We start from the raw sequence: 25,156 nt of genomic DNA on the forward strand, positions 1-25,156 counted from the left end.
TTGATTTTGCCTTGGATCTTTTTATGTAGATAATGTTGTTAGTATGGTTTTTGCAGGTGTGTAAACATAGATATTCTGTACATCGTGTTTATGCTAGGAATACTCCAAACAGACTACCTCTCAGAGAATTTGTGGGTGGGATTGTAATGAAAGCGTGCCATGTTCTGCACTTCTGTCTGCGGTTTGGTTTTTCAGTTTCTCAGCAACTCCTTATGGCACCCTTAATTGCATTTTGGATATGGCGTTTGAGTTTAGTAAGGAGCCTTTCTGAAGCAAAGAATTGGTTCATAGTTATATGTCTGCTTCAACAGCTATGATGGACTGGTTGTATGGCATTGTAATCATCGTTATGTGCAATTCTATGACTGTTCACAAATCTTTCGTTTAAGAATTTTATACATTATAGTACTAAAATTATACTCTCTTTCTCCCTTTGCAGTTTTTGATTACCAATGGTGTGCTTATATTGGTGCAGTTCTCGTCAGGACGAATTATACTGCATTGTCTTTCATGGCTTTTCTTTGTGGCTTCGTCGATTTTCATGCCATTTGTAGAGTCAGCACCGCATATACAAAATAACTCACTGAAGAATGCATCACATGCCGCTACAAATTTATCTGCTGAAATTCAGAATGATAGCCTGCTTTCATGTGCTATAGAAGTGGTTGCTGAAACCCTGACTGCAAGTAGTATTGGACCAGGAGAAGCCTCGAGCAGCGTTGGCAAGCCACGAAGCTCAGGCCTATATGATGTTATTACTCTTGCAACCGGATATATGGTCGTTTTGTCTTTGGTCTTCGTTTGCTTTGGTATCCCTATTAGAACTGTTGCATCAAAGATATGCTACTATCTGTGGGAACTCCAAAAAGTGATAATGTATCCCTTCTTTCTGCTGATTCATCTTGGAATCATTCCTTTGGTGTATGGTTGGTGTCTGGATGTTTGTACCATTACGATGCTTGGGAAGTCAATTTCTGATAGGGTAGAATTCTTTTCGAAATTCCCTTTATTAAGTTCTTTAATGCACTGGGCGGTAGGTATCATATACATGTTCCAGATACACATTTCTACTTGCCTTCTTCAAAGGGTACTATTCTTTAGCCTATTTGATGAAATTGACTTCGTTATTGTGTAATTACCAGTTTCCTGTGTAGTGTTTTCTGATGATATATTACCTTTAACTACTTGTTCAGGTGTTGCGTGAAGAAGTTCTAGACTTTCTTCAGGATTTAGCGGATCCAGTCAGCATTATTATACGTGTACTTATTGATGATGTGCATTTGCAAGCTAGACCATTTCTGTTCTCCATTGTCTTTAATGGAATTTCGATAATGTTCCTAGTATATTTACCCGTCGTTGTAGTTGCAAGAAATCCTACACTACACCCCTCACAAGATTTCATTAACATTCAATTCATTTTAGATTAACAATCTTAATTTTATTGATAAATCTTTGAACAATCTTACAAGAAAAGATAAAGGAATCAAGAATAACCACTGCTCTAGATTTTCTCTCTCCTATTTACTTGCTTCTCACTCAAAAAAGATGTTTCTCATTCCTTTACAACTGAGCGGCTATTTATAGGGAATTACATAGTGGATGACAGCTAATCTGTCCTTTATTTTCGGATATGACTTGCGACATTCTCGCATCCTTACAAATGTTAATCTCGCAAACTCTCTAATTTTCGCAGGACCATCACATTTTTCTCATGATTTTATGACTCGTTTATTATTTCGTTCTGAAGTTGTTCTGCGACACGTTGTGTTGTGTTGTTATAATTTCGCTGAGGCATTATTGCTGCGAGATTCTGATCCTACATCTTGCCTCTCTCATATCTTCTCTGCGAAGTAGAGAATGATGTGAGAAATGGCAGCTGTCATCTCTTCATATTCTGCATTTATCACACGTATCTTTCTTCCATCTATTTCTTGACACGTCTTCTGTAACCGCTGCTTTTCAACCGCTCACGTCTTTTCGCATTAATGGTGTTTATTTCTTCGAGTAAAAAAAATCTTCTTTATATACTTCTTACTCTTCTTTCCATTTTCTTTTTACTTTCTCTTCTCTTTTTACTCTCATCTCTGCAACTCTATTGTTCTTCTAAGTTCTGCTACTGTAATTCTTCCCTCAATCTTCTTACTTTTTATCCATTCCCATACTCTATATTCAATATGCCTCCAAGTGGCCAACATGAGAAAAACTTAAAAGACGTCCAAAAAGATCTTGCTGAGAAAGGTTTCACACTTTCTACCATTCCTGGTGAAAGTGCCAAGTCAATTCTTTCTATCAAACTTTTCTCTGATCAACATTGTGATGATCAATCAATCATAATTTCGCTAGGTCAAATTCTCGCAGGTCTCCCCATTCCTCTTTATGACCCAGATATTCCTCTGTTCTATGAAATTCTCGCTCACTCGGGATTTTCGCGAGCTATCTTCCAATTGAGTGGGGATTGCATCCGTCTGATGCTGAGTTCGCTAACCGTGGTGCTGGTAAAGGATCTCTTTACTCCAAAGAACTTAGGGATCCTAAATTCGCAGACTTGGAGATAATTGCTGAAAAATACACAGTAGCGAGTTTCTTTGAAAATTATGAATTGATCTCCATGAAGAAAAGAATACTCGCTGGGGTATTCGCTTGAAAAGGAAAGATAATATTGATGAAGCTAAAATACTCATGCAAGACATTGATTGGCACTGGTAAGAACACAACTCCTCGCCAATCCAAAGATGATAAATGGTGTGTTTTTCCCTTGATGCTGAAAGGACCTTACATTGCTGGGTCAAATGTTCTTCCTGAGAATCTCGCTTCTATCAACCTTGGGTATTCTCTTGGCCCGAGAAGGAGAAAGAGGTATGTTTCTTCCAGTTTCACCACTTTATTTCTTTATTTGTCTTTATTCTTTTGTTCGCTGATTCTTGCGACATTCTACAGATCCAGAAACTGAAAGATAGCTACAGGACTGGGAAGGCTAGTACCTTGTTAGCTCTTCGCTCATACACAGATGAGGTAAGAAATATTCTCTTATGATTTTAAACAGTATATTGTTGCCTCTATTCTTATTTCTATCTGTGTGTGAAGATTATTGCTGAAATAGAAGAGCCTGCCAATGTTGCGAAGACTGGTGATAAAGGCAAAGGTGCTCTTCGCAGGGAAAAACCAACTGCTCCTCCTTCAAAGAAGAAAAATCCGTTCTTCCTCTCCTTTCCTTCTCATGAAAACTCCGAGAGTGATGAGGATGATGAGGATAATGATGACCTTGCTGCAAATGAAGATTCTCCATCTGAATCTTCTATGGCTAAGCTCTCTGGCCTCTTTTTGATTCTTTGCAAGGAATGGGAGATAGTCAATTCGCTAATACCTGCAAAGCTCTCGCTACATTTGCGATGTTCCTTTATGGATGGTGATAATTCTCTTCGCGGAGTTTCTAGATCGTGACTCCCAATTCCTGCATTCTCTTAATAGTCTGGTATGCTTTCGTCCTTTTACTTCTTCATTATTGTAACTCAAAATCTCTTTCTATTTTAATACTTTTTACATTTTCTCGCAGGCTGGAAAAGCTTCTTTCGCTGTTGCCTCAGATCTGGAGAGGAGACGCGAAATTCTTGAAAAGAAGAATCTTCAATTTCGTAAAGAATGAGGAACTGGAATGAAGTCAAAGTCTTCGCGAGAAGAACAAACAACTAGAAATTGATTCTTCTTCGTACAAGAATAAAATCTCTAGTCTTCAGCAAGCTAATAATCAACTCTATGGTATGTTACTTTTCTCCTTTCCCTTCATTCATTCATCCTGTTGTTTTATCTTATTTAATTGATCCTTTTTGCAGACATTTATGGTCTTTCTGATGAAGCTACCATTCTTCGTTCATTTCCTAATGCCTTGGATAATGATACCCTTCTTGAGCGTCTTAATAAATCTTTAAATAGTTTCTCAAATGATAAAATTTCATCTCTTTCTCTGAATGAACTAGATCCAAATTTCGCCTCTTAGAGATTGACCATAGATCTAGTTTAGGCTTAGCCAACCGATTTAAGCGTTCTTTCTTAATTCTAAAGAGAAAATCAATGAGTAAGAACCAAAATTAGCGGTCTCATAGATGATAAGGATCGCATCTCTGATCAAGGTGCTAAGGCTTTGGCGAAATTCCAAGAGACCTTCTTGAAGTTCAACTTGAACGAGATGAAGCTAACCGCAAGAATACCGAGCTCTGCGAAAGAGAAAACCAAATTCGTTCTCGTCTCTTATAAATAATGAGGATGAATTCGCTTGGGCTGCGAAAATCTTAGACGATGCCAGAAAAGATTTAGGTGTAAATGTTAGTCTCCAAGTTGAGCATACACCTTGATTAGAGATATGATTTCTGACAGAGAAGGTTATTAACTGTTCTTCTTCACTAATCTTTTGTTTCTTATGAATTTTCATCAAGTTATTAATTGATTGCCTTTTGCTCGCAGATTCTGAAAGTAGATATCGCGAAAAATTGAGGAACTTGAAGCTGAAAAAGAGGAACTCGCAAAGAATCTTTCTTCTCGCAACGACAAGTATTCTAGATTAAAGAATCAAATCAAGATCACTGTTGCGAACTTTAAGAGATGATCTGCATTTTCGCAATCAAACTATTCAAATGGTTTGTGATGACCATAGTATTCCTCACTGATTATCCTTGTCTCTTGGAGGAGATCCCAAAGAACATTCCTAGTCTGACATTCTGATAGCGAAGCTGATGATGAAGAATCTGATGGTGATGAAGGTTCTGATGGAGATAAAAGTTCTGATGCAGACGAAGAAGGGAACAAGTCTGATGAAGATGATGAAGGATCAACTAAGAAGTAGTCTTTGTTTCTTTCTTTATCTTCTGTAATACTTGTACATTTATTCCTTCTTTCTGTATATTTGCGAATTCTTTTGGTTCCCCATATTCCTTAATATATGAGTTTCTTTTCATTTTGACCTGCATTCATTAAAACAATTCTTCCTTGCAATATGGTTAATCAATAATCATTAATTTTTTAATTTTTGCGTAAATCTATCATGTGGAGACAAATAACATTTTCTAATTTCATTCATTCCCATACTTGCCTCTGTTATTTGTATCCAAATGAGAGATTTTGCAGATTTTTCTTATTTTGCCTCAACTTCGCAGTTGTTTATGTATAATTTCGCAATCATATGCGAAGTGAATTTTGATTCTTTTCAAAATCATTCCTGTGTGGTCTTATTTTGCCTTCCTAGTTAAAGGTCTTATTATGCCACCTCTTGTCATTGCGACAAAATCGCAGGACGTCTTGCACTTTCATGCAAAAACCCATTGATCTTGCCTTAACTTTTTCTTTTGTATTATGGCCTCTTCAGGAATGTTGCGACAATATGACAGGCCTAAATATTCTTGCGAAAATAAAGCCCCATTACATTGCGTCTTGCGACGAAATCGCAGGACGTCTTCGCACTTTCATGCGAAAACCCATTGATCTCGTCTTATCTTTTTCTTTTGTATTATTGCCTCTTCAGGATTGTTGCACAAATATGACAAGCCTTAATACCCTTGCGAGTAAAAAGCCTCATGACATTTGCGTCTTAAGACACTTATCAGCTCCCTAATGGAGGGTGCCGCCCTTATCTTCCCCCTGGTTGCCCCTTCAAGGAGGCGTACTTCTACCATACAAGGTTAGCTCCTCCCATCCAGTCTTAACAACAACCAGTTGTTTTCGCAGCCTCTTATCCCTTTTACCTATAGGGTTTATGGTTACGAGACTGCACCCTAAGTGGGGTTTTCTTCGGGCCGAGTGCAGTATAAGCCAAGACTTGTCAAGAATGGCAAGGTACGCTCCAGACGCCCCTGGCACTCTTGACTCAACCGTGTACCTCGGCGCCTTGATCAGATTCTGCACTCCTTGGGAGAGTCCTTATTACCTTAGTCGCCCAACCTAAGTCATATGCTTAAGCTGAGAATCCAAGGTGCCTCTCCCGGATGGGCTTTATTGACCCCAAATCTCCATGACTCAGGTTCCGGTGGCGGTGTAGCCTTTCCCTGAGCCATGCAACAGGTACCCCCTTATATGACGTACTTTAGGTCTTACATTTGCCTCTTGCGAAATTGTATTCGCGAACTAGGGTGTACGCCATAAAGGTTCGCCCCTTTCTCTTTTGTCATTGTTCTCTGATTGTCTTTTGTAGAATTCATTATCTCTGCGAGATTCTTGCACATCATCATATCGTATTTGCATTTCGCAATCTCAATTTTGTCATTCAATAAAATGTATTTTTGAGAATTTTATTTATTGCGAGAGTGTCGCAACAAATCAATCATTCATACATTACCTTTGCATCCTCTGCTTCTTTGTTATTTTCTGCTACTGCTTCCTTGGTAGTGGTATGTTCACCATTTTTTATTCTGAGCTAGCATTAGTTTCGCAACATCTCTTCTTCTTTTCTTTCGATTGCATCCACCATCAACCTCTCACTTCTTTGTGTCTCTTTGATTTTGTGTCGCCAATTTCCTTCTTGTTTGCTCTTCCTTCGCAGGATTCTACCTCAGTTTCGTAACACCTCTTTCCTTCAACCCAATCTCCCTTTATGATTCCTACACTGGGGTGAGGGAATTTGATGCACTGGTGGAAAGTTGAAGCTACACCTAGAATCCCATGTAGCCAAGGTCGACCAATTAATGCATTGTAGGGTGATTCTACATCAACGACACAGAATAGGATTTCAGAAGATATTCCCTTCAATGGAATTCGCATAGTAACCTCCCCTTTAGGCTTGTTGGCAGTACCATTAAAACCATATATCTTATATGTTGATGGTATAAGATCATCATCTCTTCCTCCCATAGTTTTATAAGTATGATAAAATAAGATGTTCACAGAGCTTCCAGTATCGATTAGAATCCTATTAATTGCCCATGAATCTTCAGCTTCATCATCCTCATCTTCTTTCGGTTTTGGATTAATTTCTAATTTTACTACCAATGGATTATCATGTACCTCTTCACCTTCGGGGATTTCTTCTGCGGTAAAAGAAATAATTGTTTCTGCCATTCCTCTAGTGGCGAGATTTTCGCAATATTCATAATTTCTCTTCCATCATTATCTCTTGCGAACACTCTACTCAAAACATTGTCATGAAAATCTTCAATTGTCTTGTATGAATGTACGATAGAGTGACAGAATAGATTCTTTGCTTTTGCACCAACTTCTATGAAGAATGTTTCCTTCTTTTTCATCGTGTTTACTTTGTGATGCTCTGGTGGTTGGCAATGGTTGAGATTGTGGGTGCCCTACCAAAAAGTGGTTTAGTTTTCCTTGATCTATCATTCTCAGAATAATTCTTTTTACATTTCTGCAATCATTTGTAGTATGTCCATGAAAATGATGATAAGAACAAAACTCATGACTTCTGTGGTTTGGAGGTGGTTCCGTTCCCATGTTCCATGGTGTTGGTATATTCTCCATCAAAATTATAGCTTCCCATATTTTCTCCACACTTGCATTTAGAGGTGGCATCTTGATTTCTTCCCATACCACCTTGTGACCTCCTTGTCCTCTATTATAGTTTTGTCTTTGACCTCCATAAGTTTCTTGCGGCTGATCGAGTCTTTGAATTTTGTTATTTCCACCACGATTGTAGAAATTTATTTCTCTTTCATATTCCTCTTGATCTCGGCTTCCCATAGCCACCAGTTTCTGTTGATTGTTGCTCGTCACCTTTTCTTGTTGTACTTGCGAAGTGCTCGCCACTGTGTTTATTAGTTTGGGTAATAAGCTTGCATTCGCTGTTTGTGAACTGGTGTTCGCAACCGGATATGATTCCATTTCATTTTGCCTTTCCTATAGAGCAATATATTCTTCCTGAAGTTCTCGCAATTCAGTCATTGTGATTGTATTCTTGACTCTGAAAATTTGGATATACAATAGGTTGGTTGCAAACATAGCATTGATAAATGATAAGATAAGATATCTCTTATCCACACGGCCAGCCATTTCGCTACACATAGTCCTCCATCTTTTAGTTAGGTGCTTCAAACTTTCGCCAATCCTTTGTTTTAATCCAAACACGTCTTCAATACCAGGTCGCGAAGAATTATTACTTATATATGCCCCCAGGAATGTATTCTGCAAATGATTAAAGGATGTTATTGTATTCTTTGGTAGACCTTCGAACCATTTTAACGTCTCCCCTGTTAAGCTGGATGCAAAATACTTGCATAATACGGCATCATGATTTTCCCATTACAACATGCACCTCACGTAGGCTTTAATGTGTTGAATTGCACAAGTTGTTCCATCAAAAATGCTGGTTAATGCGGGCAAATTGCATTTCGGAGGTATTCCTCCTAGTTGTACTTCCCTTGTAAATGGAGTTTTCGCAGCTTCTTCTATAGCTTCATCTAATTTTCTTCTGCCTACTTCTCCTCTATTATTTACATTCCTCTCATTTCTTCTAATTCTTTTAAGATTTGTTTATTTACACCTGAATTTTGATCCATTGGTCTTTTTAATTTCGCCTCCCTTCTTCTGCGTTCATGTCTTTCTTCTCTCGCGAAATTTTGTATTTCTTCTTCATCATCCTCATCTCGTCTTCTTCTGCGATTCTCTTCCTCATCTCTATCTTGAATTCGCATATGATGATGTCTCTCATTTTCCCCTTCATAATTTTGTTCATTTCTTATCAATTCCATTCGCTGTCTTTCAGCCATCCTATGTACTTTATCATACTCTTCATTGATATTACCGTTATTCCGGTTTTGTGTACGCCTTCTTTCTCGATTGTCGTGATTGTTCTGGAGAATTGTCTCCTGAAGCTCTTGTTCTTTCATTTCCGCTCTCAATCTTTTACTTTCGCAAATTAAACGTGCTTGTTCAGCATAATGTCTTTCAATTTCTTCTTCAATCGTTTGTTGATTTCTTTGAGCTTCTCTCTCATGTAAAATTCTCCTTCCTTCCTCTCGATTCCCTTCGCCATCTTGATTATTTCGTCCCTGACGTTGTCCATTTTCTTGATTTTTATCATTTTGCCTATCATCAAAAGTTTCATTTTGTGGAACGTAACGATCATCAGTCCGTTCTCTGTTTTCGCGATGTTCTTCATTAGGATTTGATATTTCTTCTTGAATATTATTTCCAGCATTAATTGTGGGTGAGTTTCGCCTCATCTCTCTTCTAGTCGATCTTGAATATGATTTTGTAATACTTCTTGATCTTCTACTCTGTAGTCTCATATTTTCCATCCTCAATTCGTGATTTTGCCTTGTTAGATTCGCACGTTCTTCTGCCTCAGCTCTTCTTTCTTCATGTATTCTTCGTCTCAACGTTTCTAACACTCCAATTTTCTCATCTCCATGAATTATTCCTTCATATGCTTCTTGATTTCTCTCTACCTGTCTATGGTTTCTGGTTTGCTGCTCTTCTTCTACTTCTTCTACTGAATTTGATTGCCAAGTGTGTATACTCACCCTATCATAATCTGTATTCCTTCCTTGTACTAGTGTTTGTTGAACTGGTGGTTGAATTTGATTTTCTCCATTATTTCTCATTCTAGTAGATTTTCCCATTTCACTTCTTTCCCTTCCAGCAATTCTCTTGCTTCTTCTAACAGTAGTTGGTTGTTCTGATGTATTTCTTCTTCTAGCCATTTCTTCAATGTTAACGAATTGCAAGAGATTATGTAAAATTCTTAACCAATTACTCCAAATCTTCACAAATCTCAATATTAATCTTTTCAATTTTTTCTAGAATAATCTTCAATCTCTCTCTGTTTCTAGCACCATTATATAGTTGCAGGAAATCCTACACTACACCCCTCACAAGATTTCATTAACATTCAATTCATTTTAGATTAACAATCTTAATTTTATTGATGAATCTTTGAACAATCTTACAAGAAAAGATAAAGGAATCAAGAATAACCACTGCTCTAGATTTTCTCTCTCCTATTTACTTGCTTCTCACTCAAAAAAGATGTTTCTCATTCCTTTACAACTGAGCGGCTATTTATAGGGAATTACATAGTGGATGACAGCTAATCTGTCCTTTATTTTCGGATATGACTTGCGACATTCTCGCATCCTTACAAATGTTAATCTCGCAAACTCTCTAATTTTCGCAGGACCATCACATTTTTCTCATGATTTAGCTGACGTCGTTTATTATTTCGTTTCTGAAGTTGTTCTACGACACTGCTGTGTTGTGTTGTTAATAATTTCGCTGAGGCATTATTGCTGCGAGATTCTGATCCTACAGTCGTACTAGTCATGCGACTAGCACCAACTATCTTCCCTCTGCATATTTCGTAAGTTTTTACCTTCTACTTGTGAACCATATTTCTACTTGTTATTTCTGTTTGCTATGACAGGTAACATTTAACCAGGTTCTTTCCAAATTGCAGTGTATCTGACCCATTCACCGAGATTTCTGTAGTCATGCTTCTGTTGAAGATATGCCTACCTTATGCAATTGAACTGCGGGAGACAGTTGCAGCTCTTCTCCATCAATGGGTTACTTCAGTTTGCTGTTTTCTTGGCTTAAGTTGTTTCTTGTGTTCTGGACCTGAGGATATTTGTGGGCAGGATAATGTGAAAGTGGAAAGTCGGCAGGAGGGACTGATGATCATAATAGAATGTGGGTAAGTGATTTCAATTGATGCAATTGATAATCTATAAGTGATATCATCAGTGTAATCTTTGTTTCTTAGTTTGAGTACCAGAAGAAAATTTAAATTTCTATCATATTCATGTGTGGAATCCATTCTGTCAAAACATTTTCAGAGTGAACTATCTAACATGTTCACTGATTGCTTTTGATATGTCAAATTTTGTGACATATTAGATACTTTCATGCACCTGGTACTGTATCTTGTCTTTTGTCAAAAGATACTCATAGTGAAATATCTAACATGTTCACTAATTGCTTTTTGAAATGTCAAATTTGGTCAAATTTGGTGATATATGAGATATTTTGATGCACCTGGTATTGTATCTTGTCTTCGGTACCAAATTTAAGCTTATTAATCTTCTACTGGATCTTTCAACTATTTGCAGCTATACTTTTGTACGTCAGGTAGTATTGTTGATCGTTCTGGCGTGGATAACATTGCTCCTCTTCAGTTCGTCTTTGATAATTGTATCCGTACCACTAGGCCGTGTACTGTTCAGTTCCATTTCTAAGCTACCAATAACTCATGGCATCAAATGTAACGGTAATGTAATAGTAGACATTGTACTTTCTGCTCAATTCAATGCTTTTTAGGTGAATTTTGTAATTAACACTAAGCTTCTGACTTCTTTCCTTGGATATCTATGCCTTCTTTATTGGAAAATTTTCCATATGGACTTCTTTCACTGGAGCAAGATACTTCTTCGAGCACTTTAAAGCAGGGAAAGTGCTTTTACGGTTCAGCAATATCTGCAAGTTGTTCTGTATTACCGTTGAGAGTTGTGTTTTATTATCACTTTGGGTATGGGATTGATGCAATTGACATTTTCTGTTTCTTTTTAGCATTCCTAGTTAGGATCTGATCTCTAATGTTGATATTTGTCCTTTGGTTTCAGAGCATTGTTATTCCAGTGTTAATCGGGATTTTATTTGAGTTTTCGTTCATTGTGCCGGTTCGAGCATTGGTTGTTGAAGCTCCAGTTTTACTCTTATGTCAGGATTGGGCAGTGGGCTTTTTCTTCTTTAAGCTGTGGAGGACACTGGTATGTGCTGTAACTATTTACTGTTCACTTTAGAACAGCGTCTTCTGATGGACCCTTAAGATGGAGGTCCACATAATGGTTATCTGAAAATGTGATGCACATATTCCAGGAGTTAGGCATACTAGAGTTGATGCCTAATTGATTCATCAAAGAAGAATCTCGGGCATGAAACTCTTGAGCTTGCTTACATAGAAATACACATAGCTCTGTAGTCTTGGGAGCCACCCTGAATATTAGAAAAAACTTATAAAGTGTGCTTATCTCCCAGCATTTGTATTGTTGCGTTTTACAGGTTTTGCTGAACCATAGGATTGTTCTGGTGGATGAAAGTTGGCGGATTAAGTTTGAGAGGGTGAGAGAAAATGATTTCTTGAAGCTTCCAAGGCATTGGCTGCTGCAGGAATTACTGATCCCTATCATTATGAATCTGCTAATGTCTCTCTGTTTTCCGTACGTTTTTGCAAGATGGATAGTCCCCTCTCTTGGGTTTCCGCCAAAAGTGAACTCCACTGTCTATCGGTTTACTTAGGTAGGCTACCTGACCATAATTGTACTGTTTTCCTGTGCCAAAAGATTTCCTGTTTGGATCACCAACCTTCACAATTCTATGCGAGATGAACGTTATTCTGGTTTGGGGCTACAGAATTTTAGTGAAGCAGGCATTGAAGGGCCAAAATGAGGGTGATAAGTTGGCCAGATGAAAGACACTAATTTGTCGGATACAAATCAAAGGTGAGCTGTTTCGCTGTTTTGTTCTTTTGTTTTCTTGGCAGGTAAAGTTATTTTGTTGATGGGAGAGGATCAAGTACCTAAAATTGTTAAATAAGCTCCACAGCTAGTTACTTGTAAATATTCATTAGAGGTGTGAGTAGGATTTTCAATACGAAATGAAGGTTTCAGAACTAGTTTTGGTTCTCATTTTGAAGTTTCTTTTCCTTCTTCTTTTTTTTTTTTTATTTTTTTTTTTATAACATATTGTACTAGAAGACACAAGTCAGACATGAACTCAAATCTGAGAGGGCAATCTTTAAATGGTGGCATTGAAATATCTGTTGGATAACCACTAATTCTATGTATATAGCTTGGATTGGGGTGTCAGATTGGCATTTTTGTGTTTTTTTTTTTTTGGTAATACCAACCTTGGCTGTAAAGAATGTCTGGTCTAGCTATATGTAACACCACTCCAGAATTAGATTTTACTAATCACATTTCACAACGCGTTATAAAAAAATGAGAAATTCTTGTAAGGATACAGAAGAGCTTATTCAGTTTACCACGGACACAAGCAAACTGGCGCTAATGTATGTTTCAGTTTACCGGTCAGGCATGCAGTGCCGTTAATGAATTTTCCGTTGTATGCCAACTCAGGGCCTGAATCTGAATGGAGCCCAAGTCAAGTGCTGGACCACTTATCAAGTTATCTTGGACTGTTGGACATGAAGAAAATACAGATATAATTCAGACTGACATTTCAATATAAAAAAAAAGTGAAGAGAACAGACAAATTACTGGTTCTGGAGCGGACACCTTTTTCTGGTACAGACGATGCCTTACTAACAGTAGTAATTAAAAGAAAATGGTGGGAGAAACTGGGTTTCCAAGAAGAACAGGGAGAGACTCAGGAGTCAAAGAGAGAGTGAAAATGGAAACCAAAGAAATTATGAACATGAAAGAGAATCAAGAGATAGAAGAAGATGAAGAGAAGATTTGCAGGATTTGTCATAGCCCTGGTGATTCTGAAAACCCACTTCAATACCCTTGTGCTTGTTCTGGGAGTATGAAATTTGTTCATCCAGAATGTCTCCTCCAGTGGATGAAGCAACGCGTCACTTTTGAATGCGAGGTTTCTCTCTATCTCTATCTCTGATTCAATTTGTTAGTTAGGGTTTTATGTTTGATGAAACAGGGATTTTTTATATTTTTGATTTTGCCTTTTTATGTTGAATTTGTTGGTATATCAGAGACAAGATCACTAGTCTGTACTGAAGATTTCTTATATCTTATTGAACTGACGTACAATGATCATTTAAATAGATCATGAAAGCACAACTAACACAAACGAAACTGACTCCTAAAATGATGCCAACAAACTGACTCAGTCTAATGACTTATTCAATCTCCTAAAGATAAGAAAGCTTCAACAAACTATATCTAACTCGATGACTTGCCTCTCATGCATAGCCGTTTTATTCTTCATTTCTTCCCCTAAACTGGAACTCCTCCCTTCCAGTTTAACCTTCTTTAGTTTCAATTCCCAGGCTCTTCCTTTGTTTCTCAAATGTGTCTCGTTTTACTGCTTTGGTCATGAAATCCGAGAGCTGCTCCAATGTCGGACAATACTCAAGTTGAATAATCCCATCATTCACTAGCTCGCGTAGGAAGTGATACCTGACATGTATATGCTTGCTCCTTCCATGTAGCACCAGGTTCTTTGACAGCTTGATGGTTGAGCTGTTGTCACAGAACATTACAGTCCCTTCAGCTTGTTTAACTCCAATCTCTTCTAAAATGTTCCTGAGCCATACTCCCTGACAAGCTCCATACGCAGCAGCCACAAACTCAGCCTCAGTTGTTGACAAGGTTACTATGGGCTGTTTCTTTGACGCCCACGAGACAGCTCCGCCACTCAGCATGAAGACATAGCCAGATGTGCTTCTTCTATCGTCTACATCTCCCGCATAATCACTGTCTGTATAGCCAATCAGTTTATCTTCTCCTCCTTTCTTGTACTGAATTCCATACTCTCTTGTGCCTTGCACATACCTCAGGATTCGCTTAGCCGCCAACATATGTATCTCCTTCGGTTCTTCAATGTATCTACTCACAAGATTTACTGAAAAGGTTAAGTCAGGTCTGGTAACAGTGAGGTACCTGAGACTCCCAATGAGCTGCTTGAACAATGTTGGATCAACTGCAGCACCTTCACCTTCCTTAGATAGTTTCTGTCCTGGAACAATTGGATTCATCACTGGATTACAGCTCTCCATTCCAAATCTTTTTAAGACATCCAAAGCATGTTTGTGTTGATTGATGAAGATTCCTTCTTGATCTTGAATCACCTCAACTCCTAGGAAGTATCTCATTCTTCCAAGGTCTGTCATTGAGAACTCCTCCATCATCGACGCCTTGAACCTTTCACGTAATGTGGCTGAGTTACCAGTGTATATCAGATCATCAACGTACAGGCTTACTATCAAGATCTCTGCTCCATTCCGCTTCACAAACAGGGTGTGCTCACAATAACACTTCTCAAAGCCCTCTCTTGAGAAATAGCCTTCAATGCGAGTGTACCAGGCCCTAGGGGCTTGTTTCAAGCCGTAAAGAGCCTTCCTTAGCTTGAAGACCTTCCTTGTGTCCTGTTGATCTTTAAATCCTTCTGGTTGATCTACATAGACGTCTTCACTTAACTCACCGTGCAGGAAAGCACTTTTTACGTCTAACTGGAACATCTCCCAACCTCTTCGAGCTGCTATGGCCAAGATAACACGTATCGTGTCCCACCTCGCAACTGGTGCGAACACTTCATGAAAATCAATACCTTGTCTTTGATGATATCCTTTGGCCACCAATCTTGCTTTAAGCTTGTCTACTTCTCCTTTTTCATTGTACTTCGTCTTGAAGATCCACTTTACTCCAATCACTTTGGCTCCCATAGGTAGTTCTACCAACTCCCATGTGTCATTTTCTTCGATGGATTTTATCTCTGTTTCCATCGCTTCTCTCCATCTTTTGTCTTGAACTGCTTCTCTGAAGCTCTCAGGATCTTCCGGGTGAGCTACTATAACGTATTCATCCTCTGGGTGGGCTACCATAACGTATTCTTCCTCATCTTCCTCGACAAAGAGCCCCACATAATCCTTCATCCAAACAGGGACTTGCTTTCTTCTTCTACTAGAATCTCTCTGAGCTGTTCCACTTGTGTCTCCTAGCTCAGGCTCACTTTCTTCTTCTTGTCTAAGCGTATCTGAAACCTCTGTCTCAGTATTCACTTCCTCTTCAGGTGGGGTAGCTTTTGTTTCACCTTCTTCATCATCTGATTCAGTCATTAGTTTCTCCCATACGTAGCCATTCTCTTGTTGATTCTCCTCCCATTCCCATCCATGATCTTCATCAAACTTCACATCTTTGCTTATTATAACTTTCTGTGTCTCTGGATTGTAGAGACGATAACCCTTTGACTCCTTGCTTACTCCCAGCAGGATACATTTTATGCCTTTTTCATCTAACTTGGTCCTTCTCTCATAAGGTACCATTGCATAAACAATGCAGCCGAAGGTTCTGATGTGAGCGACTGAAGGTTTGTGACCGCTCCATCGTTCTTCTGGTGTCACATCTCCTAGTGCATTTGATGGACTCCTGTTCAGAATATGAACAGCATACTGAGCTGCTTCAGCCAGCCCAGAACTTCCTTGGTACCGACATACCTACAAGCATACACCTTGTCATGTTCATGACTGTTCTGTTTTTCCTTTCTGCTATGCCATTTTGGTGTGGTGTGTATGCAGTTGTTAGTTGTCTCTTGATTCCCTTTTCTTTGCAGTAAGTTTCAAACTCCTTAGAGTTATACTCTCCTCCTCGATCTGACCTTAAACATACCAATGCTTGTCCAAGTTCTCTCTCCACAGCCGCTTTAAACTCTTTGAAAGTCTGTAAAGCTTCTGACTTCTCGACAAGAAAGTAAGACCAACATTTTCGACTGTAGTCATCAATAAAATTTATCATGTACCTTTTTCCGCTTGATGATACTGGCGTAATGGGTCCACAGATGTCTGTGTGAATAAGTTGCAGCACACGATCTGACTTCCACAAACTTTTCTTTGGTATATTTTCTCGGTTTTGTTTTCCCTTCATGCACGTATCACACAAGTTCTTTTCTCCACTGATTTTTAAAGATGGGATTCCCAGCACCATATTCTTCTCAGCCAGCTCTTGCATTCCCTTGTGACTAAGATGTCCAAGTCTTTTGTGCCACAACTCTTCTGTCTTTCTTTCTGTGACTTGTAAGCATTTTACTTCATCGTCAATTTGCTTCATCTTTGCCACGATGATGAACATACGATTTTTGCTCATCGTTGAATGCATCAACAATCTCATCTGTTGCTTGTGCCATATTTCACAGACGTCATTCTCAATGATGATTCTCAGCCCCTTTTGTTGCAGTTGTCCCACACTCAGTAGGTTATTTTTAAGTCCCGGCACAAAGTAGACTGAGGTAATGGTCTGTGCAACTCCATCAATTCTCAGACTGAGACTCCCTCTTCCCTCAACTTTCATTCTTCTGTCATCTCCTAACTTCACATTCGTATGGAAGCTACTGTCAAAATCACCAAACCAACTCCTATTTCCACACATGTGATTACTGCAACCAGAGTCAAGAAACCATATATGTTCTTCTTCTTCTTGAACTGTCTCCACATGTGCCATAAGTAACACATCCTCTTCGAGCTCTGCATAATTGGCATTCTTATCCCAGTCTGGACATTCGAACTTGTAGTGGCCCTTCTTGTGGCATTTGTAGCACTCAATTGACTCCTTATTGAAATTTGATCTCCCTCTTCCTCTACCTTGATAACCTCCTCGACCTCTCATGTTTGAACTTCCTTGACCTCTACCTCCATCAGATTTCCATCTTCCTTCTATCTTCAGAGCATGTTCTTCCCCTACATGTCTGATCAGTTTCTGCTCATGCACCATCAGAGAGCTCTGCAGTCCATCAACCGTAAGATCCTTTATGTCGTTGGATTCCTCGATCGCACACACGACGTATGTGAATCTTTCAACAAGCGTCCTCAAGATCTTCTCCACCACCTTGGAGTCAGTCATCTCTTCTCCTAGGTTACGCATGTCGTTCACCACTAGCATGACTCTCGAGAAGTAATCTGCTATAGCTTCTCCTTCCTTCATCTCCAAAACTTCAAAGTTGCGTCTCAATCTTTGTAACTGTGCACTTTGAACTCTCTGGTTCCCTTGGTACTTCTGCTTCATTGAATCCCATAGATCCTTGGCCGTGTCCTTCTTCATGATTGTCTTAAGAATCGACTTGTCTATTGATGCAAACAAGTAATTCTTCACCTTGAGATCTTTTAGCGTTGCCTCTGCTAACTCAGTTCTCTGTACACCAGTCAGAATCACGTTCCTCTCTGGTCTTATGATCCCAGTTTCAATTAGATCCCACCACTCCTTAGACTTGAGCAAATTTTCCATCAACATGGCCCAGTACTCGTAGTCTCCATCGAATTTCGGAATGCTTAACAATGAATCTCTATCACCCATCTTCTTCCTCTCTCTCACCAGGCTCGTATCAGGCTCTGATACCACTTGTTGGTATATCAGAGACAAGATCACTAGTCTGTACTGAAGATTTCTTATATCTTATTGAACTGACGTACAATGATCATTTAAATAGATCATGAAAGCACAACTAACACAAACGAAACTGACTCCTAAAATGATGCCAACAAACTGACTCAGTCTAATGACTTATTCAATCTCCTAAAGATAAGAAAGCTTCAACAAACTATATCTAACTCGATGACTTGCCTCTCATGCATAGCCGTTTTATTCTTCAGAATTAGTCCTATGGTTTTTGCAGGTGTGTAAACATAAATTTTCTGTATGTCGTGTTTATGCTGAGAATACTCCAACAAGGCTACCTCTCAGAGAGTTTGTGGGCGGGATTGCAATGAAAGCATGCCATGTTCTGCACATCTGTGTGATGTTTTTGGTTTCAGTTTTTTACCTACTCTTTATGGTACCCTTGCTCATAATTTGGATATGCCGTTTGTATTTTGTGAGGAGCCTTTCTGAAGTATATGAATTATTAGTTCATAGTCATATGTCTCCTTCAACACTTATGATGGACTGGTTATATGGAATTGGTTTTCTATTAGTTGAGATGATGGTAATGGTATTGTGTGGCTATACTTTGCATCTGGTATTCACCTATGATGTTCCTCTACGAAGGATTTGTATAAACCTAGCCACCAATCTGAGAAATGTAAGTTCCATTCCTTCTATTTAAGTTGTCAGTATTCAATTGGTTAGGTTTATGAGTTGCATCCTAGTGTCTCAACATAAATATCAAATATTGCACTGTATAAGTTCAAGATTTTTTCATGATAAGTTCAGCATATGCCATATGATACAAAAACGGATGTATCTAGTTCTAATATGTGAATGATTCTGTTATCCGTCTGAGACCACCTCCAGTTACAGCAATTATAAAGAATAAATACTTCAATGATCTCAAACTATTGCTGGTTTAAAGATTTAATACATTAGAATTCTGAAGTTATCCTCTCATTCTCTTTTGCAGTTTCTGATTACCCTTGGTGTGCTGATATTCGTGCCGTTCTCGTTGGGACGAATTGTACTGCATTGTCTTTCCTGGTTTTTCTTCGCAGCTTTGTCAATATTCATGCCATTTACAAAGTCGGCAGTTAATATAGAGAACAACTCACTGAAGAATGCATTACATGCCTTTACAAATGTAACGACCGAAATTCAGAATGATGGCCTGCTTTTATGTGTTGTAGAAGTGGTTGCTGAAAGCTTGGCTGCAAACAGTATTGGACAAGGAGGAACCTCAAGTAGTGTTGGCAAGCCGCGTTTAGTGAATCGAAGCCCATTCCTATACAATGTTGTTACTCTTGCTACTGGGTATATGGTCGTTGCGCCTTTGGTCTTCGTTTTCTTCGATATCCCTATTAGAACTGTTGCATCACAAATACGTTACTATCTGAAGAAATTCCTGACAACGATGAATTATTCATTCTTTCTGTTAATTCATCTTGGGGTTCTTCCTTTGGTATATGGTTGGTGGTTGGATATATGTACCATTGCGATGTTTGGGAAGTCAATTTCTGATAGGGTAGAATTCTTCTCAAAATTCCCTTTAGTAAGTTCTTCAATGCATTGGACGACAGGAATCATATACATGTCTCAAATACGCATTTCTATGAGCCTTCTTCAAAGGGTATTATTCTTTATCCTATTTGATAAAATTGAAATCGTTGTGTAATCACCAGTTTTCTGTGTAGTGTTTTTGATAATATATTGCCTTTAACTACTTGTTCAGGCTTTGCATAAAGAAGTTCAATACTTATTTCAGGATTTAGCAGATCCAATCTCCAAGATTTTACATGTAGTTACCGATGATGTGCAAGTGCAAGCTAGACAATTTCTGTTCTCTATTGCCGTTAATGGCATTTTGATAGTATCTCTAATATATTTACCAGTTGTACTAGCCATGCAACTAACACCAACTATCTTCCCTCTGCATATTTTGTAAGTTGCCACCTACTACTTGTGAACCACATTTCTACTTTTCGTTTCGGTTTGCTTTGAAGGGTAACATTAAATCAGGTTCTTTCCAAATTGCAGTGCATCTGACCCATTCACCAAGATTCCTGTAGTCATGCTTGTGCTCCAGTTATGCTTACCTTACACAATTGAACTGAGGGAAACAGTTGCAGCTCTTCTCCATCAATGGGTTACTTCAGTTTGCTGTGTTCTTGGCTTAAGTGGTTTCTTGTGTTCCAGACCTGAGGACATTGGTAGGAAGGAGAATGTGGAAGTGGAAAGGCAGCAAGACAGACAGCATAGCATGATGGACTCATTGCTGCTCAAGATCCAAACAAAAATATTTTTACCTCACAGAATTTTGATGGGTAAGTAATTTCAGTTTAGTCGTCGTCACATTTATGTGTGGAATACATTCTGTCAAAAGATATTTATAGTGACATATCTAGTGTGCTCACTAATTGCTTTTGAAATGTCAAATTTGGTGATTTATGAGATATTTTCATGCACCTGGTACTGTATCTTGTCTTCTACTCCATTTTAGCTTAAATCTTCTACTGGACTATTTGCAGGCATGCTTTTGAATTTCGTGTTGTGTTGTTGGTTGTTCTGGCGTGGATAACGTTGCTTCTCCTCAGTACATCTTTGATAATTGTATGCCTACCACTAGGACGTGTATTGTTCAGTTCCATTTCTAATCTCCCAATAACTCATGGCATCAAGTGCAACGGTAATATGCTTGTAACATTGTATCCCCACTGGTTTCTGCTCAATTCCATGCTTTTTGGGTGAATTGTATTGTTAACACTAAGTTTCCAACTTCTTTCTTTAGATATCTATGCCTTCTTTATTGGAAATTTTTCCATCTGGACTTCTTTCACTGGAGAGCAGGGAAAGCACATTTGCGGTTCAGCCATATCTGCAAGTTGTTATGCATTATCGTTGAGAGTTGTGTTCTATTATCACTTTGGGTAATAGATATTTTCTGTTTCTTTCTTTGCATTCCTAGTTAGCATCTCACTTCTAATGTTAATATTTAGAGTCTTTTGGTTCCAGATCATTGTTATTCCAGTGTTAATCGGGCTTCTATTTGAGCTTTCTGTTATGGTGCCAATTCCAGCATTGGTGGTTGAAGCCCCGGTTTTACTCTTGCGTCAGGATTGGGTTGTGGGATTCCTCTTCTTTAAGCTGTGGAGGACACTGGTATTTACTGTAACCCTTTACTGTGTCTCACTTTTGAATAGCGTTTATTTACGGTTCAATGGACCCTTAAGATGGAGGTGCACAGTGTCACCCTGAAAATATGATAAACATATTCCAATCTGGGGTTGACTTTGCTAGCTTTCTTATAAGCGTCTCGAGCAGGAAACTCTAGAATTTGCCTACATGGATACACATAGCTTTCTGGTCTTAGAAGCCTGCCTCCCTGAAAAGTTTAAAAAGTTACGAAGTGTGACAATACCAATTATGACAAGTTCTCATTGGTAGAAAATCTGTTTTTCCTTCAAGTTACTTGAGTTGTGGTAAAGAACAATCTCCTAGTATTTGTGTCGTCTGATTTGCGTTTTACAGGTTTTACTGAACCATAGGATTGTTCTGATGGACGAAAGTTGGCGGTTTAAGTTTGAGAGGGTGAGAGAGAATGATTTCTTGAAGCTTCCAAGGCGTTGGATGCTGCAGGAAATATTGATTCCAATCGTTATGAATCTGTTACTGTCTCTCTGCCTTCTCTACGTTTTGACAAGATGGATAGTTCCCTTGCTTTGGTTTTTGCTAACAGTAAATTCAACTGTTTATCGGTTTACTTGGGTAGCCTGTGTGACCATAGTTGTACTGTTTTCCTGTGCCCAAAGATTTAATGGTTGGATCACCAAGCTTCACAATTCTATCAGAGATGACCGTTATTCTGGTTTGGGGCTGCAAAATTTTGGTGAAGCAGCAACGGAGAGCGAAAATGAGATTGGGAGATGGCTAGCAGAGTCTCATGGACTCTAATGTCATCAGGGAAGTACTGTAAAAATCAAAGGTGAGCTGTTTAGCTGTTTTGTTCTTTTGTTTTCTTGTAGGGAAAGTTCTTTTGTCAATTGCCTACCACTGTGAAATAAGCTCCACAGTGTTGCTTGTAAATATTCAGAAGAGGGGCTTTGCCTTATGACATATTGATATTGTCAGAACTAGTTTTAGTTCTCATTTCGAAGTCTTGCTTAGAACATATAGTCGTCCGAGAGTACTGGGAAAAAGAATATAGTTGTATTGGAACTGTGAAAATTTTGAAAATATGACATATTGATATTGTCACTCTGGAGAGTGGAGTCTGGACCAATTTCCTGCCCGTTGGTTGGAAATTGGAACCAACACTGGTTGCAAAGCTATTCTATACTCGATTACAACCCCTTTTAGTTTTAACCACATTTTCTATGGGTTGCTCCGAATTTATTGCAGTCAAATAATCAAAACTGTTTCCTGACATGTCTTTTCCGATTGTATATCTTATCATTAGTCTTGTCATTTACAAACGGCTTCTTTTGGATGATTACAAATTTGAAGGGATACAATTCTTTTCTCATCATTGTTCCGGTGATGTAAAGCTAGCTAGCTTTAATACGTATGAATGTACTGCAACTTGGATTAGCCTATTTAGCTTTTTACTTTTTTGTATGTATCCTTTCATTCATCAAATACCTATTGGTCTCTCTCCAGACTATGCAAGTAACCTGGGGTTACTTGTATACATTGCTCCATTGTCCCATTTTGTCATGTACAGACATGGGAACTTTTCTGATGGCATACTATTCTGGCAATAAGTCTTTGATCAATTAAACAATGAATACACAATACCCAGTCTATGGTGGTTGGTTGGTGATGCCTGTTTAACTTCTTCAATTACAAAACGTAAAACACAAATCACAGAAAGTAACTTCAAAAGCTAAAAGTCTTAATGCAAACGTACTCGCTTACATAATGCAAATGATGCTCATTGGAATTTCTGATTCTTTATTTCCTTTTGTTTTCGTTCATCCTGTTGACTAGGCTGAAACACAATGGCAGCGTGGCACCACTACCTAAGCTAATCAAACATAAGGAAGGTATTGCCAATGAATTTCATGAGGAGATACAGCACCCATGAATTCTTCATCAGATTCAAGTGCACTCATTGATTCAGGTGGAAGACAAACCTCGAGCAGCACACTTCCTATCCCTGTTAGACCACGGTATGATGTCACCTTGCCATCGAATTTATTATTAAATCCGCAACGTGCAGCCACTGCCGTTCCCAGCCCAAAATCACAACCATAAGCGTCAAATCTAGGTGAACTTCCCATCATTACATTAGCCGGATCAAAAATCGGCCTAGTCTGGTTTATACGTGGTTTCTTCATCCACTCCCCTCTCAATCCTCGGATCTTCGCATCGGTATGTTCCTTTATAGCCTCGTGCAAAAGCAATGCCGCCCATCCATTACCATGCTGTAATAGCTCCCCAACAGTTGTAGTCCCAGAAACTGATTGAACGCAATTACCAAAGTAGTTTCCAGAAAGAGGTGGGTTCAATCTCAATCTATCATCAATTGGTAACCTGCAGCTTGTTATTCTATCGGAATTAAGATGGCGTGTCCGTGTTATTGACCTCCATACAAGAGCACATATGGCTTGAAAAGAAGAGATTTGAACATGTTTTGCGTTACATTCTTCATTGGCTTTAGCTTTGAGTTTTGCCAATGATTCTTCAGTGAAATGGAACATTCTCTCTCTGAGAAGTGGTCGTTCATATCGTTCTTCGATGAATTCTTTATGGTCAGAGAATGGAAGGTTGATGAGGAATGGATCTCCGTTTTCCTCCAAAAACCAGCGTTTAGTAATAGGTGTACAAGAAATACTGCCGTCATGTTTGCCTGCTTTTCTTAGGTTCCTAGTGATTTCTGCAAATGCATGAAAGAATTTCCAGTAAGAAGTCCCATCACCTACAACATGGTTAAAAGTGCATCCCACAAAAATGCCGTCCAGTAACTCTGTCACCTGTACCACCAACAAAGGCTCGGTGTGTCCGTCATGGCAAATAGCTCCGTCAAGAGCAAAAAATGATTGGACGATTAGAGGCACATCGGTTGGGGTAAGAATATCCATCATAGTTATGTCTACAGCAGCATGAACGAACTCAGCTCCTACAGAGTCATTGCTGGAGTCTACATAAATTCCATAAAATGGTGGATTTTCTTGCTTTTGTGTCACCATACGACCTGCAAGAGGGTAGTAATGAGTTAATGTCATTGACAGAGAATGCTTAAGCTGATGGATGAAGGTAATGGTTGGGGTTGGATCTTCTAATGAAGGCACGGGTTTCCGAAAGAGAAGACCCTTTTGAATGTACTGAAAATTGAAAAAGGATAGATCATATGGAGTCAAATAGGTTGGTCGTTTTGATTCTCCCGTGACTTGGTGTGGTTTGATGGTGCATTTTGAGATTTGTCGAATAGCTTTGGTAGTATCAGGATTCATTTGGTGACTGATAAATTCAGATAAAATTATAATAATGAATTTATTTGTGGAGATTGAAGAAGGGTATCAAAATATGGCTTATGCTTCCAAACTTAAATAGAAAATGCAAGAATCAGAAAAGGTCGTGCAGTGCAAGTTACGTGTTCTGACTAATGAACTAATTTTATTTTTATTTTGAATGTCCAATGTAGCAGACATAGCCACTTTCCTGGTAAGTTGTTGGCACCACAAATTTCACCAACTCTTGTTTTCTCAATTGGAACTTCACTTCTATGATGGCATAATATATTTTTGCAATTAGCCTTTGAGCAACCAAAAGCACAAAATTGGTCAAAAAGACCAATTGCAACAAATCCTATATTCTTAGGTTTAGATACTGTTCATAGCCAAAAAACAGAAAAATACTGTTCATTTAGCCAAAATGGATATTTTACCCAGAATCTTTTTTATTTATTAACCTGAAGAGATAAATATGTCCCTATCTTTTACAAATATTTACAGCGTTGGGTTAGTAAAGGTTGGAAAAAAAAACAGAGTACTACTACTACCAAAAACAGAGTACTACAAAAAAAACAGAGTGGTACAAAAATCAGAGTACTACTACCACAACAGAGTACTACAAAAAAAACAAAGTACTACAAAAAAAAAAACAGAGTTCCAACT

General features: G+C 38.6%; 3 protein-coding genes and 1 pseudogene across 6 annotated transcripts; 3 read left to right on the forward strand and 1 right to left on the reverse strand.

The window, feature by feature from the left end:
* Positions 1-295: 295 nt before the first annotated feature.
* Positions 296-12,522, forward strand: LOC113346322 (annotated as a pseudogene).
* A 693-nt stretch (positions 12,523-13,215) lies between these two features.
* Positions 13,216-22,295, forward strand: LOC113292469 (probable E3 ubiquitin ligase SUD1). Of its 4 annotated transcripts, none has more exons than XM_026541451.1 (9): positions 13,216-13,539; positions 18,289-18,693; positions 19,012-19,671; positions 19,774-19,982; positions 20,079-20,365; positions 20,570-20,727; positions 20,830-20,968; positions 21,054-21,200; positions 21,570-22,295. In XM_026541451.1, exons 1-6 carry the CDS (start codon positions 13,273-13,275, stop codon positions 20,617-20,619), a joined length of 1,878 nt encoding a protein of 625 aa, XP_026397236.1. In that variant the 5' UTR covers positions 13,216-13,272; the 3' UTR covers positions 20,620-20,727; positions 20,830-20,968; positions 21,054-21,200; positions 21,570-22,295. The 4 variants fall into 4 exon arrangements, with proteins under 4 accessions (XP_026397236.1, XP_026397237.1, XP_026397238.1 ...); XM_026541452.1 differs by having other exon boundaries at positions 21,118-21,200; XM_026541453.1 differs by having other exon boundaries at positions 19,807-19,982.
* On the forward strand, positions 20,710-21,992 carry LOC113346405 (probable E3 ubiquitin ligase SUD1). Its single transcript, XM_026589966.1, has 4 exons — positions 20,710-20,727; positions 20,830-20,922; positions 21,054-21,200; positions 21,570-21,992. Exons 1-4 carry the CDS (start codon positions 20,710-20,712, stop codon positions 21,990-21,992), a joined length of 681 nt encoding a protein of 226 aa, XP_026445751.1.
* Positions 22,296-22,789: 494 nt separating the features above from the next.
* Positions 22,790-24,697, reverse strand: LOC113292547 (uncharacterized acetyltransferase At3g50280-like). Its single transcript, XM_026541458.1, has one exon. It carries the CDS (start codon positions 24,491-24,493, stop codon positions 23,069-23,071), a length of 1,425 nt encoding a protein of 474 aa, XP_026397243.1. The 5' UTR covers positions 24,494-24,697; the 3' UTR covers positions 22,790-23,068.
* Between the last annotated feature and the right edge of the window lie 459 nt (positions 24,698-25,156).

The sequence above is a fragment of the Papaver somniferum genome, chromosome 1, assembly GCF_003573695.1.
Source record: "Papaver somniferum cultivar HN1 chromosome 1, ASM357369v1, whole genome shotgun sequence".
Taxonomy (NCBI): Eukaryota; Viridiplantae; Streptophyta; class Magnoliopsida; order Ranunculales; family Papaveraceae; genus Papaver; species Papaver somniferum.